This window comes from Eupeodes corollae, chromosome 1 (genome assembly GCF_945859685.1).
Source record: "Eupeodes corollae chromosome 1, idEupCoro1.1, whole genome shotgun sequence".
Lineage (NCBI taxonomy): Eukaryota > Metazoa > Arthropoda > Insecta > Diptera > Syrphidae > Eupeodes > Eupeodes corollae.
Window position 1 is genome coordinate 187978815 of NC_079147.1, and position 27337 is coordinate 188006151.

Below are 27337 nucleotides of genomic sequence, written 5' to 3' on the forward strand. Positions count from 1 at the left end.
GAACGAAAGTTTTTGTCTTTAATTTACAACTATTCCTCCCATCAGTAAATATCAAATTTGTATTAAAATACCAGGCGATCATACTGACACAGAAGGTACTCTAGCGATAAACAGACATTTTTACTATGAATAAAAACTTGTCTGTTCATTGTGACCTTCCTGTAATTTATATAAAACACCAGGCAATCATACTGAAAAACAAGGTATTCCTCCTGATATGGAACAACGCTCTTTTAAAATCAAATTTCACTTAAAATAATAGGCGATCATGCTAATGCAGAAGGTACTCTTATAATTTACAGATATTTTGTGTATGAATACAAATTTCTCCATTCATTGTGGCCTTTCTGTAAAAATCTGGTTTTATATAAAATACCAAGCGATCATATTGGAAAAGAAGGTATTCCTTCTGTTATTGAAAAACGATTATTCCGTAAAAACCCAATTTTACTTAAAATACCAGGCGATCATGCTAACACAGAAGCTACTTGTAGCGATTTAAATACATTTTTTCTATGAATAAAAACTTATCCCTTTATTGTGGCCTTTCTGTACACACCAGGTTTTATGTACATATAGCGAGTCAAAGTATTTGTCAATGAATTATAACTATTCCTCCCATTTGTAAAAAACAAATTTTATAATTAAAATACCAGGCGATCATACTGACACAGAAGGTACTCTAGCGATCAACAAACATTTTTTCTGTGAATAGAAACTTCTCTATTCATTGTGACCTTTCTATAATAATTTATATAAAATAACAGGCGATCAAACTGAAAAAGAATATATTCCTTCTGTTATGGAACAACGAATGCTCTGTAAAACCTAAATTTTACTTAAATTAATAGGCGATCATGCTAATACATAAGGTACTCTTATGATTTATTTTACTTTTTGTATTAATACAAATTTCTCCTGTAGCCTTTCTGTAGAAACCAGGTTTTATATAAAATACCAGGCGATCATATTGAAAAAGAAGGTATTATTCTCTCTCCATTGAGGCCATTCTAAAAAAAAAAACATTTTTTTATATTTTGTATGTAAAATACCAGGCGATCATACTGGAAAAAAGGTATTCCTTTGTTATTAAACATTCGGTAAAAACCAAATTTTATTTGAAATACCAGGCGATCATGCTGACACAGTAGGCCCTCGTAGTGATTTAAGGGATTTTTTCTATGAAAAAAACTTCTTTCTTCATTCTGTAGAAACCAAGTTTTATATAAAATACCAGGCGATCATGCTGAAAAAGAAGGTATTCCTACTGACATGGAACAACGCTCTTTTAAAATCAAATTTTATTTAAAATAACAGGCGATCATGCTAATACAGAAGGTACTCTTATGATTTTATTTTTTCTATGAATACAAATTTTTCTTGTGGCCTTTCTGTAGGTTTTATATAAAATACCAGGCGATCATATTGAAAAAGGCTACCATACTGGAAAAGAAGGTATTCCTTCTGTTATTAAACAACGAATACTCCGTAAAACCCAAGTTTTACTTAAAATACCAGGCGATCAGGCGAAGGTACTCGTAGTGATTGATTCATTCGGGCCATTCTGTAGAAACCAAGTTTTATATAAAATACCAGGCGAACATACCGAAAAGAGAGGTATTCCTATTGTTGTTTGTTATATGAACAACGCATACCTGCAGTATTCGCAAGAATCAGAGAAATGTGTATGCAAAAACATGTCTCCCTTCCCGCTCTGAAAGAGCAAAACTTTAATTTTACTTAAAGTACCAGGCGACCATGCAGAAAAAGAATGTATACTTTTTCTTTTGTTTTGCTTTATGAACCCCACCACAAACTCACAATTCTTTCTCTTTCTCTTGAGCTGTTACTAATACAGAAAGAGATTTAGAAAAGTGTGTGTGGGTAGATATGAACGTCATTAAAAAAAAAACAACCATGTCATGCAAATTGTTTTTAGTTCATTCTCTTTTATTTTTTTCTTCTTATCGACTTTAATCTTGGTTCCGAAAATGATAAATACATTTTAAGGACTGTTTCATTTTGGTTCGGTTATAAGTTCGGATCCAGAAATTTTAACCCAGTAACACTCATCAGTTCTTTTGGAGTTGTGAAAGTTATAAGCGGTTTGTCAACCTGACATTTCATACATTCGTTTCAGCTTTAGATGCTTCCTATTGAAATCTTCATCACTTTTAATGTTTCTCATTTTATATCGCTCCCCCTTAAAAGTAAAAAAAAAATGTTTTATTATTTTTTCAAATAAATGGAAACGGGATAGATCAATGTAAAAAAATAAGCATCAAAAGAATCAAATATAAAAACTTTGTAAAATGTTCGTATTTAAATATTAGAAGACTTTATTTTGTTGTTTGAACATTTTCTTTTGATTGTTACCACTGTACTCCTCAATCTATCAGTTTTTTAAAAATTTTAAAGTGCCATATATCTTAAATTTTGCATTTTAAATACTAGGCGATCATACTTTAAAAGAAGGTATTCCTACTGTTCTAGAAAAAGAATACATATAAACATGCAATGTACGCATATGGAATCAAAGTAAAATTATTCCCTTCATTCGGACCAATCTGTAAAAACCCAATTTAACCAAATATACCAGGCGATCATGCTGACTGAGAATTAGCTTGTAGGGATTTAAAGTAATTTTGTATATGAATAAAAACTTCTCACTTCATTGTGGCCTTTCTGTACAAACCAGGTTTTATATACGTATAGGAAATTTTAGTTAAAATACCAGGCGATCATACTGACACAGAAGGTACTCTAGCGACTAACAGAAATTTTTTATATGAATAAAAACTTGTCTATTCATTTTGACATTTCTTTAATTTATATAAAATACCAGGCGATCATCTTGAAAAAGAAGGTATTCCTACTGATATGGAACAACGCTCTTTTAAAATCAAATCTCAATTAAAATAATAGGCGATCATGCTAATGCAGAAGGTACTCTTATGATCTACAGACATTTTGTCTATGAATACAAATCGCTGCATTCATTGTGGCCTTTTTGTACAAATCAGGTTTTATATAAAATACCAGGCGATTATACTGGAAAAGAAGGTATTCCTTTGTTATTGAACATTCGTTAAAAAAAAAAAAAAAATTTTACTGGAAATACCAGGCGATCATGCTGACACAGTAGGTCCTCGTAGTGATTTAAAGGATTTTTTCTATGAAAAAAACTTCTTTCTTCATTCTGTAGAAACCAAATTTTATATAAAATACCAGGCGAACATGCTGAAAGAGAATGTATACTTTTTCTTTTGTTTTGCTTTGTTAACTCCACCACAAACTCACAATTCTTTCTCTTTCTCGTGAGCTGTTACTAATACAGAAAGAGATTTAGAAAAGTGTGGGTGGGTAGATATGAACGTCATTAAAAAAAAGACAACCATTTCATGCAAATTGTTTTTAGTTTATTCTCTCTTTTACTTTTTTCCTTCTTGTCGGCTTCGATCTTGGTTCCGAAAATAATAAATACATTTTAAGGACTGTTTATTTTTGGTTCGGTTACAGGTTTGGAGTTGCGAAAGTTAAGATCGGTTTGTCAACCTGACTTTTCACACATTCGTTTCAGCTATGGATTTTTCCTATTAAAATCGTCTTCATTTTCAATGTTCCAAATTTTATATTGCTCCTCCTAAAATTAAAAAAAGAAAAATTTGTATTATTTTTTAAATAAATGGAAACAGGATATGTGTATGTAAAAAGAAGTAGCATCAAAAGAATATAATATAAAAAGCGTTTAAAATATATGTTTGTTAATTGAAAATTTCCTCTTGATTTTTACCACTATGCTTCTCAATCTATCAGTTTTTATAAAATGTTAAACTGTCATAATTCTTTTTTGATTTTTAAACAGACAAACCGATCGCTTCTATGATGAAGACGTTTTCATAAACGATGGACATGAACTCGACCGTGACGGCCGCTCAGTTGTTAGCAGTCCGAGTGGAATTGACAACGCACATATGGTTACAAATCATCACGTTGTCCGATCACGTGATAATATCTACGAATTCCGTGACTCACCCTCAACAAAGACCCTCGCTACAAAATCACAAACAGACACGACTTCTGTTCGAGCACCCAGCTCACTTGCCAAAACTGGAAGTCAGACGTCATTGAAAAGTGGGATATCTTTAAAAGAATCCATCGGTCCATATTCGGTGAAAGATGGAAACTATCCTAGCCTTAAAAAACCTTTAAAAATGGAAAGTGAACCGCGAAGTGGTCGAAATATTGCCTCTGTAGTTGCGAACGGCAAGAAACCGCCAGTTGAAGAAAAGCGACTTCTTCAGAGAGAACCGATCTCAAGCACTCCAATGACAGAAAAACCAACAAACCCAATAAACAGCCGAAGTACAACTCCGGTGCCTGTTGCGAGATCCACTACACCTGCCGTTGTTGCCATGAAGCCGGCTGCAAGTCGGACACAGCTAATCGAGGGAATTCCTCAAACGTCAGTATAAGTTTAAAAAAATTATATAAATTTTGTATAAAGTTCGAAAATTCAAATAAAATAGAAATTAGATTTAAGTATCGACAAAAATCAAAAACAATAAAAAGTGCTAAGAGAAAGCTTTGTTTTTACTCAACATTCATTAAGCTATAATTTTTATTTTGTTTATTTAATTTTAAGGCAATTGAAAACTTAAAACTTATTATTCATAGAATATAAATTATTTCTTTTAAACAAAGTTTTATTTATTTTTTTTTTAACAAAATAAAATGCCAAGCATGTTAATTTTAGAAAAATCTTTCCAAGAGTTATTTTTAATGCAACTCTTCAAATGTCAGATCAATCCGTCCAATTCGTAAGATATTAAGTTGTTTTGTAAATCAGAAGTTTTAAGATGAGAATCTCAGCAGTGTAAATATTAGTAACTTCTTAAACTAAATTTAAGTTTTTATTTTAGTATTCTTAATTTTTAATTTAAGTAAGTGCCTTGTATCTGTTTATTGTATGTTTCTGTACAAAAAATGTAAATTATGTTTTTGTATTGTACACAACTGTCCAATTTTTAATGTTTTATTTTGTAAGTTCATATGATTTAAAATTTAAATTTAAGTTAGTAAGTGTTTTTTTCTAAATGTTTAACAAAATAAATTTAACTTCTTTTCATATTTTTGCAATCATTATTGTTCGTGACGTTTGTTTAGTGTTTTGTATGTTTTGGTATGTTTTGTCAGATTGTTTGCTTGATGTGGCTTGTAAATTATTCAAAAGTTAAACAAATGAGTTCAATTTTAAATGTTTTAAACAGCTTTTTTAGGTTTGGCATTTGACAAGTTCAGCAGACATAAGGGACTTAAAAGAAAGGCAAGTTTTTAGCATCTGATAGGCCACTTCAATGGAAAATTGACTGGAAAGTTAGTGAAAAGAAAAATCTACCTAACTATCAAGTCAATTCAATTTATGTCAAAATGACAGCGAAGCATTATTTTTTGATTAACTGAAAGCTGAACTTAATTCTATTCTATTTTATGTTTTATAAAAAAGGATTCCCTGTCAAATTTGTATTTATTTTTATATTTATTTATTTATTTGTTTAATCTACGAGCTACAGGCTCAACAGATGCAATTCATGATTAATTTCTTAAAAATAGATAATACAAATCAATTTTGAATTTGTTTCTAGGCCATGCTATGTCAATATGACTAATTACTTCGTTGAACTCCTTTATTGACCTTGAAACTGGTTCTTTCATTCCAAAATTTGTCCTATGCTTAGGTTGAAAAAGAAGGTATCTTTTTCTCAATGGTCTAATCGGGGCATAAATACAAATTAACGATAGAAGGTTAGGACCCTTTATATGGTTACATAAAATATCTCGCACAAATATTGTATCATGAATAGTTCTACGAGATTTGAGAGATTTTCAGCACATTTTACAAAACACATAATTTTGTGAAACGATTCTGAACTTTCTCAATTCTATGCGAAAATGTTTGTCGGAAAGGATTCCATATGACATCAGCGTACTCAAGTAATGATATAACTAACGAGATATATAGAGATGTAAGCGTATAGGGATCCGAAAAGTCATTTGAGTTTCTTTAATGAAACCAGTCATAGAGTTCGCTTTAGCGACAATGTAATGATGTAAACTTCTAATCAAAAGACACCCAAATCCTTTACTGTAACAGTTCTGAAGAGGGATACGATCAAGAGAATACCCAAACTCATAAGTTGAAAGTTTTATAGAGCATTTCTTAACATTAAGTTTAAGACAGTTAACCAAACACCAGTTTTATAAATGATCGAGGTCTATTTGGAGATTATAGAAATCATAAATGCAATTCACTTTTAAAAATAATTTAAGATCATCAGCATATATGAGACATTGGCTGAATTTTATGTTTTTGCAAATATCATCGATAAAAACTATAAAAAAATGGGCTAAGATGACTGCGCTGGGGAATTCCTGAGGTACATTTAATAGATCTCGAGGTTTGATTGTCAAGTTTTACTTTTTGTACATTATCAGTTAAAAAAGATGAAATCCATTGAAGGAGATTAAAGTAAAACATACTGCTTACGAAGCAGTATATTGTGGCATACAGAATCAAATGCCTTACTAAAACCCGTTTAGATAGCGTCTACTTGATTTTAACTTTCAATACATTTAATAACGAAAGAGGAAAAACATGCGAGATTAGTGAAAGGTGATATACCCGATATAAACTCATGCTGAGCATCACTTACATGTTCTTTTACGAAAAAATACAGTTTGTTTTTTAATTGTGAGCAATTTAGGAATTGTGGACAGCTTACAAATGCCTCTGTAATTTTCAACATTATTTTTCGAACTAGACTTATAACTTGGGATCTGAAAAGAAGATTTCCATTCGTCCAAAAATATTCCGGACGATAAAGATAAGTTGAACATAATTTGCATTGGAAAGCATACAGAACTAGAGCATTTTCTTAAGACAAGAGCAGTAATGCCATCGGCACCAGAAATGTGATTGGTTTTAAGATGCAGAATACCATTTGTTACTTCAAATAATTGGAAAAGGAATATGTAATATTTAAAAAAAAACATCTGGAGATAGAATTGTAGCGTGCATGAGGAGTATTTTGTAGGCAACTATGTTTTTAGTAGTATTTGCACAATCAACTGAATGTAAAGTTCAGAAGTTTATGACAGCTGAAAATTTAATAAGTTGCCTTGGTCAAAATGCACGTTCAAAGAACGCAGTTCGCTCCAATTGAAGTCACTTGTGTTGTTAGAACCTGCCTTTTAGTTGAACGTTTTGTGTCAAAATTATTATAACAGTTACGATCGTTGGTGTTTTTGCTCATCAATATGTACGTCTTAATTGTGCTCACCGAATGATGGATTCCAATAAAAATGCGATTTAGAATAGATTTTTGTTATTTTTTTCTTGTTGATGGAAATTCTGTTAATGATGCTGTCAAAACTTCATTTACATTTTTATTTTTGTGTCTTGAACTTCAGGCCAGAATATTAACTATGCTGTACCAACTAGTTCACTTGTTTTTATGGTTAGGAGTGAACATATGTATTTTAAATTGTCAGGTCAATTGACATCGGCAGAACATTAATTTTATGTCAAATTGCTTTCATTAAAAAAGAAGTATTCACAGGTAGACACAATTTTTAACATTCAAGCATCTGATTGGCCAGCTGCCAAAAAATTGCCTCCCAACTGAGCCAACTTTATTGGAAAGTTAGTCAAGAAAAATATCCCTAGTCAAGTCAACTTATGTCAAAATAAAATTGAACCTTATTACTCCATGATTTATTTATTTTCTGCACAACTCCATTTAATGTATCCTGTATTTGGTTCCTTGTCAATTCGAAAAAGAAATAAGTTATATTTTTTTACAATACAAAATACTAATAGCCGTGGACTTTCAGCTTGAATAAGGAGTGTTTTATAGACAATAATGATCTTGTAGTTTTTGTGCTATGAACTTTAAGTAGCGGTTTGTGAAGTAAAGTTCTAAATTTGAAAATCAATACACTTTAAAAACTAACTAGTTGCCTTGATCAAAATGTACGTTCTAAGAAAAATCTCCCTAACTATTAAGTCAAATCTACTTATGTCAAAATGAAATCAGATCATTTTTTTCCGTTCAAGTGAAAGCTGGACTTCATAGTTCTGTTAAATATTTACTAAGTACACAACTTTATTTCAAGTTTAGTGTTAAAAGGTTTCATGTCATAGGGAAAAGTAATTGGATTTTATCGTGCAATACAAAACACAACGAATTATGGACATGAATCCTGTGTTTTTTTTCTATAAGTTATTTGACACATTAACTTTTAGCAAGAACTACCTAGTTATTGTCATACACTAATGTCAATTTTATCTGCTGCCTAGGTTCCAAGTAGCTAAAATCACAATAGCGTGTTATAATATTTGTGTAAGTCTAACCAGGAGTTAATGTGTCAAATAACTTATTGGGTAAATAAAGTACCCAATAAAGGAGATAACTGACAGTTAGTAGAATTCGAAGCACTGGGCAGCAAAGATATGAACAATTTCTTTTTCAATTAAAATGGATGAGTTTTGTCCGCGTTATGCAGCCTTCACTAAATTGTGTATTCCAAAATAGAACGGACTTCATAAAATTTTTGAAGATGTTAACTTTCGAGCACGTTTTCGTTTAAAAAAAGGAGCACTGATCGATGTGTTATCGTAATACAACATGAAATTTGCAAGGAAAGTTAAAAATCATTTTAAATTGAAAAAGTAAAAATCATATCATAACCCTTTTATTAAAGAAAAAAGAGCCTGGGATGCGACCCACACTGATAACTTCCAATCCCTAGACAGACGGGATCGTCTTGCTTAAAAGTTTGCAGGTTTTCAAACCTTTGCGTACTATTTCTTGTAGATATTATTTTTTTATGAAAAAAACGTACTGTTGGATTTTTATTAAAAAAAACTACTGAATATCGGAAACAATAAAAAAAAGTTTGAGGACAATATTTTTAATTTTTGCAAAGCTTTTGTTAAATTCTCTTGTTTAGGTTTTTACTTCCTGTACAAAAACTGTCAATTCGATTTTTCTCAAAATTTTACTAAATATTGACAAAAATATTTTTTTTAAAATAAAAGTAGTTTAAAGCCAATATCTCAAAGTTTTGAAAAGATATTTGAGTCGAAAATCAATTTTTACCAATTTTTATTAAATTTTCTTGTTTAGGTTTTTATTTTTTGCCAAAAAACTGTCAATTCAATCTTCTCAAAAATTTTCGAAATGTTGAAAACAATATTTTTTATAAGATAAAATAAGTTGGAAGCCATAATCACAAATTTTTGAAAAGATATTTGAGTCGAAAATCAATTTTTACCAACTTTAAGTAATGTTGTTTTTATTTTTTATAATAAAAACTGTCAATTCGATTTTTCTCAAAATTTTACCAGATGTTAAAAACTTTATTTTTTGTTGCACAAAATTGGTTTGGAGATAAGATAATTTCGTATTCGTCTAATTTTTTAATTACTTGTTTGGTACCACGTTAAAATATATTATTTAATTTAATAATATTAATATTAAATAATTAATAATATAATATTAACCCAAATTGTCACCTTTTTTTTAAACCGCTATCGTAAAAAAAAAAACGACCACGCAATTTTCTTGAGAGCCCTTACTGCACCTTTCTGCCTTTTTATCTGTATAACAAAATTTTTTTAAAGTCGATATCTCTTCTGGTTGTTGAGCTATGGACAACGAAAAAAACGTCGCGAACGTACGTCTGTATGTTCGTACGTTCGCTACACGTTTTTTTCGTATGTACACACGCACGCACAGGCATCTTTCAATAATCTTTTATTTCGACTCTAGGGACCTTGAAACGTCGAGAATTGTCAAAATTTTAAATTTGACAAATTGGGTCATTACAATAACTTCCTAAGGGAAGTTAATAATGAAAAAATAAACTTCTATTGGCTGGCACCTACTTAATTACTAGCTTGATCATGAGTCATAAATACCTATACAGAATACTAACTAGTTGTAACAATCCAAAAGAAGTTTCATTTCATATCGGAACGGAAAACAAATTACTTACGTGTGGAAAGGTAGCGATTGTTGAAACACTGGTTTTTGTGTTGGGAGGCACAATTCCAGCTTTCGTCAATTAATTCTGAATTTTAAAAACGTTGAGTTTGAATGGTTGTAAGTAAAAAGAATACACGCCATCATCCATAGCTTGGTTCTTTGCAGAGAGGCTATGATGCAGGTACTGAAAATTTAATATTTCAAAGTGTAATAACCTTAGTATATACAAAAAAAACAATTGCTAAGCTTACCTTCTTTATCTTTGCAGCTACTAAATTTATCATTGATTTTATCTTTAGCTCGTCTGTTGATTTAATGGACAGATTTGGATGCGCTCCCAGTGCTAGAAGTCTCAGCATAAAGACCAGTTATATTTTTCTCTCATATTTGGTTTTCAGCGTTTTAGCACTTCTGTAACTTTTGCTGTTGAAGACTGCTTCAAGCTGACCGCACCACTTTTCTTTTTAGAGTAATATGACGAGGCCACTTCTTCACTTTCTATAACATATTATCTTTCCTCAACAAGGCTGATAAGAAGATCCGGTTTATCCTTTAAAAAAATAAACATCATTTTTTTTATTTGCCATTTTACAATAATTTGAAAAATCCTAATCTAAAATTTTAACACAATGGGTGCATTCACGAAGCTAGTGGCTACGTAGTCAAAATTCAACTAGCTTTGTGAATGCAAAACTACACTACAAAGCTAGTCAATCTGGAACTGTCAAGAAACATTTGATAACTTTAACTTATCTTTTGTGTTTTTAAATTCAATAAAATCAAATTTAAGACACAATTTATTTATATTTGTATTTAATTACTGAACGATTTATTATATTTTGAATTCGTGTGTATTTACCGAGCAGCTGATTCTGAAACGTCCAACAAAAAATTTTCTCCACTAACTTTTTAGCTGATTTTTTTTACACTGCGTCAAAGTGGAAATTTCAACTACTTTTGTAGTTAGATTTAGCCAATCATAATCCCTTGACTACGTAGCCACTAGCTTTGTGAATGCGACCAATGGTAGATACAATATACGATTTTGCTTTTTTTCTTAGGTTCCATTTGTCATTTTTTTTTTCAACTGGAAAATTGAAATAATTGGCAAATAGTTACCCAATACATACATTTTTGTAAATACGCGAAGAGAAGGATTTAAATGGTAAGTAATTTACGTGGTAGGTAACTTTTCAGAACTTTAGTTTTACATTATGAAACCTTAAGCTAAATATACACAATTGGAAAATCTTCCAATACTGGGAAAACATTTTGTAAAATTGTCTTTTGACCATGTGATTACACAATTTTAACTGTCAAAAGTCAAAGAAAAAAATTGACATTCTATCGCGGGCAAATTTTCTATCGAAAACTGGACGCCTTTTTGTAATCGTTTGTACTCGTTTAAACACCTATTTTTTTAATTTAAAAATAATTGGACGATTGTGCACTTATTTCACATTGGATGATGTTCTTTTCAAATATCATCATCCAATTTTTAATTGGTAAAAAGTTTTTGAGAAGGAAAAAGAAGAAAAAAAGTTCACAAGACTTTGAAAGAATTTTAAAACTAAGCAAATCGAAAGAAATAATAAATCATCGTTTCGCAAATTAACGAAAAAATCAACCAACTGTATTAACAGACAATTTTCATTTGATTGGAAATTAACAGTTCTTATCTTCCAATCGTGTATAGTTTATGCCTTAAATCCTATAAATGTTGTTTCATGCGAATGAATTTGACAGGACTTTTAACTAAAAACAACAGAAATATAAAGTAAAGAAAGAGAACATTTAGGTACATAAAAAGTGAACTTGTATGAATATTAAGATATAACAAATTTTGACAACCGATTGAAAATAAAATGCCAAGTTTCGGTAGTTTCACATACAAAACTTGAACACACCCAACTCAATCTGACAAGAAACCAATTCAACTCCACTGAACACATTCACTTCAATTTTTAAACTCAACTTTATGTTCTATTACATTTCTAATTTCTGTCACTTTGCAAAACACGCTATTTGTCAGCGCGATCGTATTTTTTATCGAAACGCATTTTTATTTTCTTGTTTTGCTCTTTTAAATTACACCACGAGCTACGAAAATTATCAAAATTACAAATATTAAACTTCAAAAACACCGGACAAAAAGAAATGGCAGATATTGACGATTTGTTTGATTGTTTCGAAAGCAAAGAAGACACCACATCAGTACCAGTTGCTGATGAAAATACTCCAAAATTTGAAAATGACCAGGACGAAGAAAGGTAAATAGAAAAAGAAATTCTTTTTTTAAATTAATATAAATATATTCTTGATTTGTTGTTACCCACAGTAAATTAGTTCCTAAAAGACAACACAATGATAGCGAAAGCGAATCCCCTTACAAACGACCCAAAGTTACGGAATCAATTTTAGACGATATTTGTGTCGAGGCACTAAGCACACGCATTTCCGTGCACGTTATTGAATCACCCGAATCATGTACCCACGAAGTAGCAACCTACCCTGGCCAAGAGTACATCCCGTTGGCTGTATCTACGGGTCCGCCATCTAAGGAGTATCCATTTATATTGGATCCTTTCCAGAAAGAAGCCATCATGTGCATTGACAACAATCAAAGTGTCCTAGTCTCGGCACACACATCTGCGGGTAAGACTGTAGTGGCCGAATATTCAATTGCTAAGTCTTTGAATGCTAAACAACGAGTCATCTACACAACTCCCATTAAGGCTTTGTCCAATCAGAAATTTCGAGAATTCACCGAAGAATTTAAAGATGTTGGTTTGGTGACTGGAGATGTGACCATCAATCCGTCGGCCTCGTGTCTCATCATGACAACTGAGATTCTCAGGAATATGCTGTATCGAGGTTCGGAAATCATGAGGGAAGTCGGTTGGGTAGTGTTTGATGAAATCCATTACATGCGTGACAAGGAGCGTGGTGTGGTCTGGGAAGAGACTCTTATCCTTCTGCCTGATAATGTGCGATATGTCTTCTTGTCGGCTACCATTCCAAACGCTCGCCAGTTTGCCGAGTGGGTGTGCCATCTGCACAAGCAACCTTGTCATGTTGTCTACACCGATTATCGTCCAACTCCACTGCAGCATTACATATTCCCAGCTGGAGGCGATGGCATCCACTTGATCGTAGACGAGAAGGGAGTTTTCAAAGAGGATAATTTCAATACAGCTATGCAGGTTCTGCAGGGAGCTGGTGAGGCTGCCAAGGGCGACCAAAAAGGTCGCAAAGGTGGCATCAAGGGGGTGAATGCTGGACAATCCAACATCTTCAAGATTGTCAAGATGATAATGGAACGGAACTTCGCCCCAGTGATTATTTTCTCCTTCAGCAAGAAGGAATGCGAAGTGTATGCAATGCAGATGGCTAAATTGGACTTCAACACCAACGAAGAGAAGAAACTCGTCGACGAGGTCTTCAACAACGCTCTGGACGTTCTCTCGGAAGAGGATCGCCAATTGCCGCAAGTGGAAAATGTCCTTCCTCTTTTACGGCGTGGAATTGGCATCCATCACGGAGGCTTGTTGCCAATTCTCAAAGAAATCATCGAAATCCTCTTCGGCGAGGGCTTGATCAAGGCTCTCTTTGCCACCGAAACTTTTGCCATGGGCTTGAACATGCCCGCCAGAACTGTACTCTTTACGGCGCCCAGAAAATTCGATGGTAAGGACTTCAGGTGGATTACATCGGGGGAATATATTCAAATGTCTGGTCGTGCTGGACGTCGTGGTATCGATGACAAGGGCATAGTCATTCTGATGATAGATGAAAAGGTGTCGCCATCTGTGGGACGAGCTATTGTCCAAGGTAAAGCAGATCCCATCAACTCAGCGTTCCACTTGACCTACAATATGGTTTTGAATTTACTGCGAGTCGAGGAAATCAACCCCGAATACATGTTGGAGCGATCGTTTTTCCAGTTCCAAAATCAGAGTTCCATCCCAGAGTTGTATAAGCAGGTAAACTGAACATTTAAGTGTAGAGTTGTTGTTTCTTTTATGATGCTTCGTCTTTTTACAGGTTCAAGATAAACAACTGGAAGTGGACAAATTTAAGATTCAAGATGAGCACAGCGTGGCATCGTACCATCACATCCGCGACCAATTGGATACTCTGGGCAAGCAATTCCGAACTTACATAACCAAGCCGGAATACTTGATGCCATTCCTGCAGCCTGGCCGACTTATCAAGATACAAAATGAGACCGACGAATTTGATTGGGGAATCGTGGTGAATTTCAAGAAGCAAGCAGACAAAGTTCGTAATCCCCTCAAAGCGGAGACAAATGTTATCGTCGATGTCCTTTTGTATGTCACTGAAGAATCAGCCAAAACAGATGAACCCAAACCATGTACGCCCGGCAAGAAGGGCAACATGGAAGTTGTGCCAGTGCTGCACAAACTTATTTCGCAAATCTCCTCACTCCGAGTTTACTATCCCAATGACTTGCGCCCATCTGACAATCGAAGAAGTGTCCTTAAAACCATCGAAGAGGTGAAAAAACGCTTCCCCAAAGGTCCGCCCCTTCTAAATCCCATCAAAGAGATGCACATCAAGGAGCCAGAGTTCAAGCAAATCGTCGAATCAATTGACAAATTCGAAGAACGTCTCTTTGCCCATCCTCTGCACAATGCAAAGGAGCTTCAAGCTGTCTATGCCAAATACACCGATAAACTGGAGGTCCAGAACGAATTGAAAACGGTCAAAGCAAAACTGAAGGAAGCCAGGAGTCTGCTGCAAATGGACGAACTACAAAAGCGCAAACGAGTTCTGCGACGTATGGAATATTGCACAGCTGCCGATGTTATCGAATTCAAGGGACGTGTCGCCTGTGAACTTAGTTCCGCCGACGAACTCCTCATGACCGAGATGATATTCAATGGTGTCTTTAATGAACTGACCACAGCTCAATCAGTTTCTCTGCTCTCGACTTTTGTATGTGATGAAAAATCCTCCGAAACACCACAATCCACTGAGGAGCTGTCAGGTCCGCTGCGTTCAATGCAAGACTTAGCACGACGAATTGCCAAAATCTCCAACGAATGCAAACTTGAACTTGACGAAGAGACTTATGTGGAAAAATTCAAACCATTCATGATGGATGTTGTGTTGGCCTGGTGCAAAGGAGCATCGTTTTTGAGTGTTTGCAAAATGACAGACATCTTTGAGGGTTCAATTATTCGGTGTATGAGACGACTGGAAGAATTGCTCAGGCAAATGTGTCAAGCCGCAAAGACAATTGGTAATACCGAGTTGGAGAATAAATTCTCGGAGGGTGTACGGTTGCTTAAGAGGGATATTGTATTTGCAGCTTCGTTGTATTTGTAGATTTAATGACGAATCAGGCACGATGAGGTTGAAATTTTACATTAATTTAACTTTTCGTTTTTTCATTTTGAAAATGTAATATTTTAGAACTTAAAACAATGAAATATTAACGCTATAAATAAAATTAAACTTTGTATTTAAAAAATAAATCTATTTGGGGTTATCTTATTTCATGGTTCACATCAAAATCGTGGACATGCCGTAAACATGCGAGCTTTGGCTAGTAAGCTAGTTTCTCAGATTAGCGACGTAAAAATATAAGGATGGTAAGAATTTGATAGAGGGTGTAGTAATACTAAGTCGTAGTCTTAGAGCATACATTCAATTCCTGTTTTGGAAGAAAAGGGTGTCTCATAATTCACTCGAAATTGTGACAGCTAACAGTTCGGCATAAGTAACAAGTAATTAAAATTACAAGATAATAGATTAACAAAATTAGCTGCCGAATCTATTGGCCATATTTGTTTAATTTATGATTAGTTTGCATTATGATTATGGGTTGCAATACAGAGACCATACTTTAGTTATGGGTGAGCTTTAATCTGGTATTACAGGAAGCACAAACTAGCGTACTCTTTTCCCTAAATTCCGACATGTCAAGGAGCTCACTTTAAACTAATATTGTTTTGCGATATTTCAGAGTGCAGTATTGTTGGGGTTTTATATGGCGTGAAGGACAGATATGCTATTAGGGCATATAAAGTGTTTTCCTCGATGACTCATTATGGACTTAGTGTTTTGAATAATGGAAAATGACATTTTAACCAAGCACAAGTCTTTAAAATACTTTCTCTATTTTGATCATGTAAACATTTTATCTAAAATCCAAAATGTTATATAAATCAAAAATTCACTTACTAATGCTCTTAATGACATTTTAGAATGGACAGTTTCTTCTGGAGCTAAACTTCCGTTACCAAAATGCATAGTATTGCATGTATGTTGGAAACATAATGTAGAAATTGAAAATTTAACAAATTCAAAAGTTTTGAAACTCATAATTGTATAGTAAATACAATAGGCACAATCATTGTTTAGATCTTAAAACATCTCTACAATGCCTCCATACCTTTGAAGAGCGAAGAGAAAAAATAATTTATACACTATATGTTAAACTGATATTTTCTTCGAACTCGAAAGTCGATAAAGAAGTCAACTTAACACTAAACCGGAAAAAAATTACAAAACACCATTAGCCATTTTCACCATCCTTCAATCTAGTTACTCTGAATTTCTAAAACAAGAGTTGTTAAAAACAAAAAAGAGCCTCGCATCTCAAAAGAAAACTCAAAGAAAATTTAAATATATCGCAAGATTTTTCTAAGGATTCCTTTTAAGCTCAAGTCAAAAACTGTAAATTCACTTTTACGGATTGATCCAAAACCTCAGAGAATACAACCTTTTCAATCACAAATGAAGACGGTAGCATGATACTTTTTGGATTACTTCCACAAACCACATCCATTTGAACTGCTGAAGCCTTTGCCATTTGTACTGCTATTCAAGAGGCTTTAAAAGAGGGAAATGAGCAGATTATACATACAGACAGTCTTTCTACGATCAAAGCTGTCAAAAATACCAACAACAACTCCACCAATCTCATCAACAACATCCGCTCCTTATTGGTAAATTCAAACCAGCACATACAACTAATTTGGGCCCCTGGACATGTTGGCATCGGTGGCAATGAGCTCGCGGATAAAGCCGCCAGCCTCGCGAGCAAGCCAACAACATGCCTCTATAATATTTTCATTAAGAATGACGTTGTGAAGAACCTCACAAGAAAACTGACCAGCACCCAAGAAAACGAACGGAGAATATACAATCACCACTATGCAGGAGTGAATCCAACAAAATCAAAACCTATTTTTTTTTAATTCATTTTTATTAATCCAATCTTAAACCTATCTTAAAGCTAGACAACAATTCAAATTCGCGCTCCAAGTTGGGTGAGGTCACCTTCCACTTGTGCGCACCACCTGATCCGCGGTCTTCCTCTACTGCGCTGTCCTGTGGGTGTGGATTTGAAGACTTTCCGAGCCGGAGCATTGGTTTCCATGCGCTATACGTGACTCAGCCATCTTAACCTTCGGACTTTAACCCTTCTGGCTAGGTTTGTCGCTGTACAGCCCGTACAGCTCGTCGTTCCATCTTCTCCTTCAATCCCCTTCGATACGGGACCGTAGATCACACGAAGAACTTTTCTCTCGAACCGACCCAAGTTGCTTTCATCCGCTTTTGTCATAGCCCATGCTTCTGCACCGTATAGCAGGACGGGGATTATAAGGGTCTTATATAGCAACACTTTGGCCCCTCGAGAGAGTACTTTACCTCTCAATTGCTTTCTTAGTCCAAAGAAACAGCGGTTAGCAAGAGTTATTCTGGGTTTGATCTCTGCGCTGGTGTTGTTTTCTGCGTTTAAAGCGGAGCCTAGGTAGACGAAGTCCTTGACTACCTCAAAGTTACGTCTGTCGATGGTGACGTTTTGACCAAGACGTCGGTGTTGTAGGTCCTTTATTGACAGCATGTACTTTGTTTTGCCCTCATTAACCGTTAAACCCATTTTGCATCAATACTCACAAAAGCCCCATTGACATCACGCTGAGTTCTTCCGATTATGTCAATGTCATCAGCATATGCTAGTAATTGGACAGACTTATGAAAGATAGTGCCTCTAGTATTGACGTGTGAGCTCTGCACTATTCTTTCAAGCACGATGTTAAAAAAAACACATGACAGCGTATCACCTTGTCTAAAACTTTTTTTGACATCGAAAGGTTCTGTTAAGTTGTTTCTAACCTTTATGAAGCAGCGTTAATTATCTATGGTCGTCCTGCACAAACGAACGAGTTTGGCAGGGATGCCAAAACTAGACATGGCTCTATACAGCTCGTTCCTGTAGATACTGTCATATGCGTCCTTGAAATCGATGAAAAGATGGTGGGTGTCGATTTAGTGTTCTTGGGTTTTTTTCCAGGATCTGCCGTAATGGGAATATTTGATCAACTATGGACTTTCCTGCTCTAAAACCACACTGATAAGGACCTATCAGGTTGTTTACGATGGACTTTAGACGATCCCATATTACGGCAGAGAAGATTTTATAGGCGATGTTAAGTAGGCTGATTCATCGGGCATGTTTTCTTCCGACCATATCTTACAGATAATTTGGTGCATGCCCTCTCTTTTTCCTTCTGAAAAGTCGGCGTTCCTCTCGCCTCTTCTGCTCATAGAGCTCTCGACTTTTTATGCAGCGCCGCTTTGCGTGCCTGTTGTTTGGCCGTATTTGCGTGCCGACATTCCTCATCAAACCAGGGGTTCCTTGTTTGGTGGCTGTTTGAAACCCAGCACATCATAGGCGGCTTCTCTGATTGCATCTTGGCAATGTTGCCACTGGTTTTCGATACATTGTGTTGGAGGCAGAAAACTTCGAGAGAGGTTACTTGTAACTCGGTAGGAAAAGTATTTGGCGATCTCTGGCGATTGTAGCCGTTCGACGTTGTACCTTCTCCCAGCACCCCCCTGTTTTGGCTTGGGTCTGGAAATCCGAAGTGCTACCTTGGTTACAACGAGGTAGTGGTCCGAGTCGATGTTAGCTCCTCGGAAAGTTTGTACATCCATGATGCTGGAAGCGTGTCTGGCGTCGATCGCAATATGGTCAATCTGGTTTACGGTAGATTGATCTGGAGAACTCCAAGTTCCTTTGTGGATTTCAGGCTAATGTTACAGAATTTAGCCTTGATGCGTATGGTCATGAGGCGCTCGTTGATGCACCTATAGCTCAAGACTTCTTGCCTAAGTATGGCTTCAATGACAAAGCCGCATCCAAATAAGCGCTGTTGGTTTTCGTGGTAGCAGTCACCATAGTAAATATCGCAGTTTTTCATCCTCTTTTTACCCGGCCCATCCCATCGTATTTCCTGGATGGCGGTGATGTCTGCTTTATAGCAGTCTAGGGCCTCCGCTAATTCTTCGGCCGCACGAGGTCTGTTATGGGACCTAACATTCCACGTGCTTATCCGAAGTTCGTTGTCCTTATTTCGGAACTTTTACTTTTCACTTTTTTTTTGATAAATTAAGCGACGAAGGATTTTTAAATAATTTCAAACACTTTAATTTTAAAATTTTGATCACTAATACACATTTTTGAAAAAACACTAACGTACTCAACTTGATACAATTGTTACTGGTATTTAATTCAACCCGAAAAGCAACAAGCTCTACACTTTTATATTTTTTGATATAAACAGAAAAACCACGTATTTATAAAAATAACCCCATCTTTATTAAGCGAAGAAAATAACTATAAATATTAAAAAGAAAATTCGTACATTCCATTTAAGTTAAATTTCCTATAAATCTAAAAATCATCATAATCATAAGCGACGAAATAATTAAAACATACAAAAAAGTGCGTATTAAAATAAAAATTAAGAAAAGAAAATATAAAAAGGTACACAAAGAACATTTAAATAATAAATAGAAAAAGAAAAAAAGCTGAAACAAAACAAGAATTGTCTATTTTTTCAAAACTTCTGAGCATCTCTGATCGTGTACACAGAGACATCACCCGAAGCCACACTTAAATCAGCCAAACTATCATCGGTTCTTCGCGGCGCCGCTGATGATTTCATGTCACTTGTTCTCAAATTTTCCGGAATTTTTACTTTGCCCTCGTGTCGGACAACAGCAGGGATCATTGCCGAAACTAAATATTTCTGGATCTTGGGTCCGCCCGGAATTGTATATTGAGTTCGTTCGTCGACAATCTGCAAGAAGAAAATTTTGTTCAACAATTTTCCCAGGAAAAAAATAATTAATTGAAAGAAAATCACATTCAAAAACTCACATGTTTGTATTCGGACGATATGTATGCCTTCTTAGGTAAGCTACGAACTGGAGTTGGGGTCTTTGGCTGGATCCTTGGAGATCCATTTCCTGGTGTAAGACGACCATCGCAATCTAATTTTCTAAAAGCTTTTGAACTAGATGAAGCCGCAGCCGAAGTTCCCACTAGTTCATTACGCACACTCGAAAGCAATGGAGTTGTTGGTGTTTTTTTGATGTACGCCCCAATCGGACTAACCACATGCGAGAACTGTTGCTTCTTCGCAGACTTATTCTGTGGTTTCAGAGCATTTAGCTGGGGTTTTTTGAACAAATCCAACTTGGGGAAGGGCTTAATATCCAAGACATGCTTATTCACAGGCTTTGGCTTGGCAATTACTGTTTTCGGAGTGTGAGGCGATGAAAGCATCGGAGATGGAGAACGATAACGCTCGAATTTCTTCACGGGAGTTAGATGATTCTTAACAGTAACCATCGGCGATGATTTTTGTTCTGGTTGTTGGAGGTTCTCCTTAGCTGCTTGCATATATTGCATTCCTTTGCTCATCATGTATTCCACTTCTTCCATGGTATCATTAAAATGAAGTGATTTTTCATCTTCCAGTGGTTGTTCTTCTGATTTGATGGTAAAACTTCGATTAAGGGTGCTCTCCTCCGCGGAAGGTTTCGCTTCGCAACTCATTGCCGATTCATCATCGTCGGAGAGTTCAATAACCAAGCTTTCATCATTATCGGACTGTATGAGCTGTGTTGATGTTTCTAGAGAAGATTTCAATGGTTCCAGTGAGTAATCTTCTTCTTCATCATATTCATCGTCTTTTTCTTTTTCTTTTTCTTTTTCTATTTCTTCTCTTTCTTTTTCTATTTCTTCTTCATCCCCACCTTGTTCAGTGGATTCTGATGAGGGACAATTTAAATTTAAAGCCAATTCTGTTTCTTGTTCATTCCAGTTCTCTTCGTCTTCTTGGGGACTCTTAACTGTTGTATCCAAGTCTATCAAATGCAACGATTTCGCTAAAGGGTCATCTTCCTCCTTTGAAAATCCAAAATCAATAAGGTGAATAGATTTTTCAGGGTTCTCTTCGATTTGTTCTTCTGATTCTGTTTTCTTTGTGGTGTCGTTGCTGAAGAACTTCTGTCGGCTGTGCCTCTGCTGGAACAGTTCCGATGATGATGATCGTCCTGAGGAGTTCGCCGACACGTTTTTGGTGACTGCTCTCTCGCTACCAGCAGCTGTGTCATTGGCTGTCTCATAACAGCCAGTAGTTTCACTCGAATAACAAGTCTTCCGAGCGCTTTCATAGCTCATCGAACTCACCTCGTCCGATTCAGAAACATCAGAAAACTCCTCCATAATCGTCGATTGTCGCATCAAACCTACCATCTTGCAAGGTGATATTGACTTTAGAGCATCTGGAGTCATCGTGTTCTCCCAGAAAATGGACGGAGCTTCAATATCATCCAATTGAGTGTCATCGGCCAATGTCGGCAAGTTTTGCATTCGTTTTTCTGTCTCCTCGACATTTAACTCGTCAAGCAGACGTTGCAAAGCATCAGCTTCCTCGTCGAATGTAGGAGGTCTCACTCGATTTCCTGCTCTTATGGGTTGCCGCGAAGCTGGCGACGACCCATGACCGAGGTATTTGAACAGTGTGCTGTCGGGATCCGAGGCAGTTTTCTCGCACATTTTCTCCAACGTTTCGAAGCTTGTGTTTGTCATGTCGAGCGCTTCATCAGAATCATTCATCAGGGTGTTATCCACGGCGCCGACGTTTGGCTGGCGTTTTAATTTACTCGGGGTTAATGCTGCATGAAGGCGTTCGTGGAATTGTTCGATGTTCTCCTTATCATCCTCTTCGGCATCTCGTACTCGAACACGGGGCATCTCTTTGCTGTCGGGATGGGGGATCTGCTTTTCTTCCAGAATCTCTTGTAGCTCTTCGGATAACTGATAACTCAATCTCTGTGGAGTTTGGGATGTAGCGACAGCTAAATTGGTGGCTTTGGATATAATTGGTGTTTTTCTACATGGAAATACACACTTTTTGATTAGAAATCTTCTATTGAACACCACTTAATACGTAAATCTAGGAATCATGTCTAAAGAGGGTGAATTTAAGATAAATACAAGGGGGTCAAGTGCGGTCAACGTGAACATACAATTTGCATGCTACTTTCTGTACAATCAGGGTGCAGAAAGGGATCAGGTGGTTATAAGATCAATTTTTACATAAAAAGATAAAAAAGAAAATCAAGTTTTTTGGAAAATTTCAAGCAACAATCTGTGAGAATCAAAAAATCAAAAATACTTTCAAATTTTACTTTTTATGCAATAAACAAACAAAACTTAGTTCAAATCAACCAAACAATTTAATCTATTTTTATGGTAAACTATTATTTGAGTTAATTCTATTTAACTAACTATAAAATATTTACCGTTCTGCAAATAGATGTGTTTTAAATTTATTTCGCCAAGCATCTGTTGCTTGAAATTTGTCCAAGGACATTTTTTGAAAAAACAAATTATTTCAAAATCAAAATCTACTTTTCTTGCAAATGGATTTTGTTGGGACAAATGTTTTAGTTTGTTTTTTATTACTCTAATACGTAGCCAGTACGTATGAATTAAATAAAAATAAAGCTTACTCTTTTGTTTTTTGTAAATTTGCTTGAAAATTGATTTCTATTTTATTTTTAGCTTAGAAATCGAAAATTTGTTTTAAAGAAAAATGTAAGTAGATTTTGTGAGAAACAAAAATAAGCGGGATGTGTACGTTAAAAATGAATTTTGTATTTTTTTTACAGGTCGGCCAACACGCAGATGTTAACATTTCGAGAGTCGATTTCAAAATGAACGAATTCAGCCATGATTTCATGTGGATTCCATCTCGACAGTTGGACCATATCTGTCATTGACATAAATTTCCTGGTTGAAACCCAACGAAAAATGTCTAATGACAGAAATCTGTCATTGGAATTGTTTGAAATTGGAACAGAAATCAGTGGATCGATTTGTTTCAATTTTAAACATAAGGAGCCGGTTATAGCTATCAGTAAAATCCATCAGTAAAATTTGAAACAGGAGGAATCTGAAATGTTTTACTGATGAGCGTTTATAGCAATCAGTAAATTTACGTTATTAAATTTAATGTAACTTTGAAGTTTCTATTTGAAAAGTTTGTTTTGTTATTCCTTTTTTTGTTATTGTTTGTGCTTCTGTGAAATTAAGTTGATCTTATCATGGGTCATGCAAAAAATAAACAAAATTTATATAATAAATATAAGAACTTCTCAAAAAATACGATGCTTTCATGGGGCAGTTCCATTGTATACTTTTAAAAATACGTAGTGATATCTTGCCTTGATTTAATTTATTTTGAAATGATACCATAAAAGCCAAGGAAAAACTTTGTTTGACTTTAATGTAAAAAATTCGATATTAACATAATTTAAGATTTTCATGATACTGATTGATTCAGATTCCTCGCGTCGGGAGCTAGTTTCGTGGACTTTAACTGTTGCTTTCATCAATGCATCAGTAAATTTTTAAATGATATGATCGGAACAGTAAAATATTTGAACACGAACAGTAAAACCAAATGGATTTTTTTTATTGGTTTTTGACAGTCAGCTGTTTAGAACATGAAATTTATCATTACAAAAATTAAAATGGATTTATAAATTAAATACAACTTTAAATTCATTTTACTGATGGCTATAACCAAATGAATTTCCGTCCAGAAAATAGAAAAATATAGCGAAAAATAACTGCGCAATTAAAATTTCTTCTCAAAAAAGCTATTCATGTGATTTCCGATCTATCAGTATGTATGTACATAATTTGTATTTCTAATCAAAGGGAAACACCGTCAAATATCTATTCAAAAAATGTTCCTGATTAATTCCAATGACAGCTATAACGGGCCCCTTATATACAAATTTGACACAAAAGAGTACTAAACGTCAAAATAGGTTACTTGCAATTATATACAAATAAATTGTTATTTAGTCCAGAATGTTCAGATGTTGCAGTTGACCGTTTTAAATTTTCAATCTTCAAAGCAAAATATTATTCAAATTTTATTTGGCAAGAATCGAAAAATACTTTCTCTAAAAGACACAGAGAACTTTAATTACTAATGCACCATTTTTTCCTACGAAATCAGACGTAGTTCGTTTATGTGGTTGACATCAATTAATCAACCAAAATTTTATCAAATATTTCACAACAGCAAATACGTGTGACTCCGAGTCATGCTTTTTATTTTCAAAACTGTACTTTTACTCATTATTCAATTCAAAGACTTTTTATTACAAATAATTTAAATAAATATAACATTCTTCTTTATTCTTACAAAATTGTATTCTTCTTATAATAAATAGCAACATTTTTGCATAATCTTAATTTATCTATTAATTTTCTTATAATAATTAATTGGTGTTAATGGTTTTATATTAAGCACATCTTGCAGCCTGTAGGAACGTAAAGGTCTCAATTCAACTTGGTTTTCCGGTGTAAATGGTGAATTGGCTCCTGTTGATAATGGAGAAACATTCAATTGGTTCCTTGGAGATATTTTCCTGGCATCATGATAGCTACTGCCATTTGAAGTTCTCGGCGTCATATTAAAACATTCGCCTTTGATTTGAGCATCAGCTTTGTAATTTTTGAGATGCTTACGTCTATTGTGCATGGAAAACGTACTATTGAGGTCGTTTACAAAAATATTATAGTGGATATCAAGTGAACTTTTAGTGCACTCTTTTGAAGTTATATTTTCCTCTACAGTATATGGCGAGATGGTCAAGTCTATGTATTCAGATGGCTCGGTTGTAGAGGCACATGCACGCTTATTTTTATATTGTTCTTTGTTTATATTTTTATTGGAAATCTTTGGAGTCATATCGTTTATAAATTTTTATATCGTCAAATAAAATTACAGTTAACACGTTGAAAACAATTTATTTTTAATTTCTTCAAGTTTGTAATTTAGTTTTATAAAATGATATCGATTTCAATAACGGAATAAAATGGGTCTGTTCGTTTACTTTGATTTTGAATTCCAAGTTCTGTCAATTTAATTATTGTGTATAAAAGACTGAACTTAATTCAGAGTAAAGGAACTGATCTTATGTTGGTATTGTGGCTGCAATAAACAAGTTCCTCTGAATTTTCCCATCGACGTATTTTAAATCTGTAATTGTGCTTTTGAGATAAAATTAAAAAAAATTCTCGATTTTGTTTTATTTTAACTAAAAATGGAAAACATTTAATATTTAGTCGAAAATTTTTGTACAAAATTTTTTTTATGATTTATTTCGAATTTAATTGTCTGAGTTTATAAAGTTTTACTTTTCATTCTCAGCATTAAATTCGGGAAATAAATGTATCTACTCTACAGACAAAAATTCAAAAAAAAAAATGTTGGCAGTTACATAATTTCTGTTGAGATAAATTAATATGCTTTTTTATATTTGTTGTATATATTTCTTGAGAATACGGAAATCTCTGAGATCTTAGAAACATAAACTGGCCAAATCAGATAGAAACAATAATTATTAAACATTATTGATCTGTCAATCCAACAATATCAAAACTGAAAAAAAAAATATTTTAATAAAAATGAATGACATAAAAACACATTTCTTCCATCTTTTTAATAAAAAGATGAGAAACAAAAAAAGAATCAAAGAAAAATATTGGTTGATTGCATAATGGAAACTTTTGAACTAATTGTTTTCTCCCAAGCCATAAAAAACAAAAAACAACCATGGTCTGGTCAAACAGAATGCGGACGGTAGAACTGCGAAAAAATAATAAAACTAACGAACCCAATAATAACCATTGTTCTTTTTCAACAACAAAAATTAAAAATGTTTTAAAAAGAATTTTAGTTTTTCGTGAACAATGCAACAGCAGCGAAGATGAGGCCCTTTTTCTCCTTTCCTTGTTTTTTGTTTGTCTTTCTGTATTGACGTTTGACCATCACGTTTTTTCCAAAAATCTAAAACTTCAATTTGACCGGCGCGTTCCATTTGTGACCGGTGGCCTTGATTGCGCTTTGTTGGAACATCAACGTATAGTTCAGAAAAAAAGATAAGTAACACAACGGGAACATTTTTGTTCTCGTCCCAACACCAACAGACGGCGGAGTTCTATTTGACCATGCCTTATATTTTTTGTAAACAAATCATTCAACTTGACAGTTCAACACTTTCAACTCAGCTCCTAAGCTGAGTTTGGATTGTTACAAATTATAAATATTTGAGACTTTCACAGTCGTAACAATCTTGATATTAGGGACGACAACAGTTAGAAAAACAAATATCAAGTCTTCCGCTGCGACATGAATATACTGGATAAAAACAAATTTAGGTTGTTCACAAAAAGCGGATAAAGAGAGATTTTGAGTTCCAAAATTATTGTAAAATAAAATAAATGGTTAATTTTTGCAACTCACAGGATTCTCAGTTTCCTCCAAACTCAACTATAAGTTAAATCATCTGTTTTGTAAAACAGACAGCTATACTAACAATTCTTTAACAAAATAGAACTTCGTTTTTGATAGCCCAGATTTGTTGGGCCAGCTGTTCTCTTAAAATTAAAACGAAAAGGTATCCAGATCTCCTATCTATCCGAGGTCTAACAGTTTGCTTTTGTAAAAAAGTAATGTTTTATTATTATTTATTATTTCATGAACACAATCAAAGTCTTCGAATTGAATAACCTTATTTATAATTGTTTTTATTGATTATTTAATTAAAACCCACATCATAAATCACGGTTCAGTGTTTCGTTGAATTTGCTGTAGTTCATCTAAAGTATAAAGAATATAAACTGACTTTAGCTTTGTTCACTCTCCTTAACTACAACTCAAAGCGATATTCTCGTAAAAAGTTCTCATGAAATGACAATGACGTTGAACATACCTAAGCTCTATTTAAATTGACAGATTATAACTGTAACACCTCATAAGTAAAAGTTTTCTCGACAACTTTAAATACGTTTTTAGAGTGGTATAGATTCTGAAATATTCTTGGCAAATACAGTTGGAAGAATATTGAACCACTTAAAACCATTAATATTA

At 34.2% G+C, this 27337-nt stretch overlaps 4 protein-coding genes across 6 annotated transcripts in view; 2 read left to right on the top strand and 2 right to left on the bottom strand.

The window, feature by feature from the left end:
* The window catches only part of LOC129938747 (neuroligin-2), a 40056-nt gene extending 34926 nt beyond the window's left edge, over nt 1-5130 (top strand). The window contains exon 6 of the mRNA XM_056046479.1: nt 3866-5130. Coding sequence (XP_055902454.1) covers nt 3866-4475 — 610 coding nt within the window. The 3' untranslated portion in view covers nt 4476-5130. The remainder of the gene's footprint in view (nt 1-3865) is intronic.
* LOC129938910 (uncharacterized) overlaps nt 1-27337 on the bottom strand; it is a 406682-nt gene that overhangs the window by 341273 nt on the left and 38072 nt on the right. The gene's annotated exons all lie outside the window — the stretch shown is intronic.
* Nucleotides 12048-15550, top strand: LOC129938736 (exosome RNA helicase MTR4). The gene is made up of 3 exons (XM_056046467.1): nt 12048-12319; nt 12388-14032; nt 14094-15550. The coding sequence occupies exons 1-3, from the start codon at nt 12207-12209 to the stop codon at nt 15399-15401; spliced, it is 3066 nt and encodes a 1021-aa protein (XP_055902442.1). The 5' UTR covers nt 12048-12206; the 3' UTR covers nt 15402-15550.
* LOC129938765 (uncharacterized) lies at nt 19670-23031 on the bottom strand. 3 transcript variants are annotated; one of them, XM_056046512.1, is made up of 3 exons: nt 22896-23031; nt 20251-22273; nt 19670-20170 (listed from the first exon to the last, which is right to left on the bottom strand). In XM_056046512.1, exons 2-3 carry the CDS (start codon nt 22132-22134, stop codon nt 19928-19930), a joined length of 2127 nt encoding a protein of 708 aa, XP_055902487.1. In that variant the 5' UTR covers nt 22135-22273; nt 22896-23031; the 3' UTR covers nt 19670-19927. The 3 variants fall into 3 exon arrangements, with proteins under 3 accessions (XP_055902487.1, XP_055902495.1, XP_055902479.1); XM_056046520.1 differs by having other exon boundaries at nt 20251-22349; nt 22896-22984; XM_056046504.1 differs by lacking the exon at nt 22896-23031 and adding an exon at nt 22686-22868.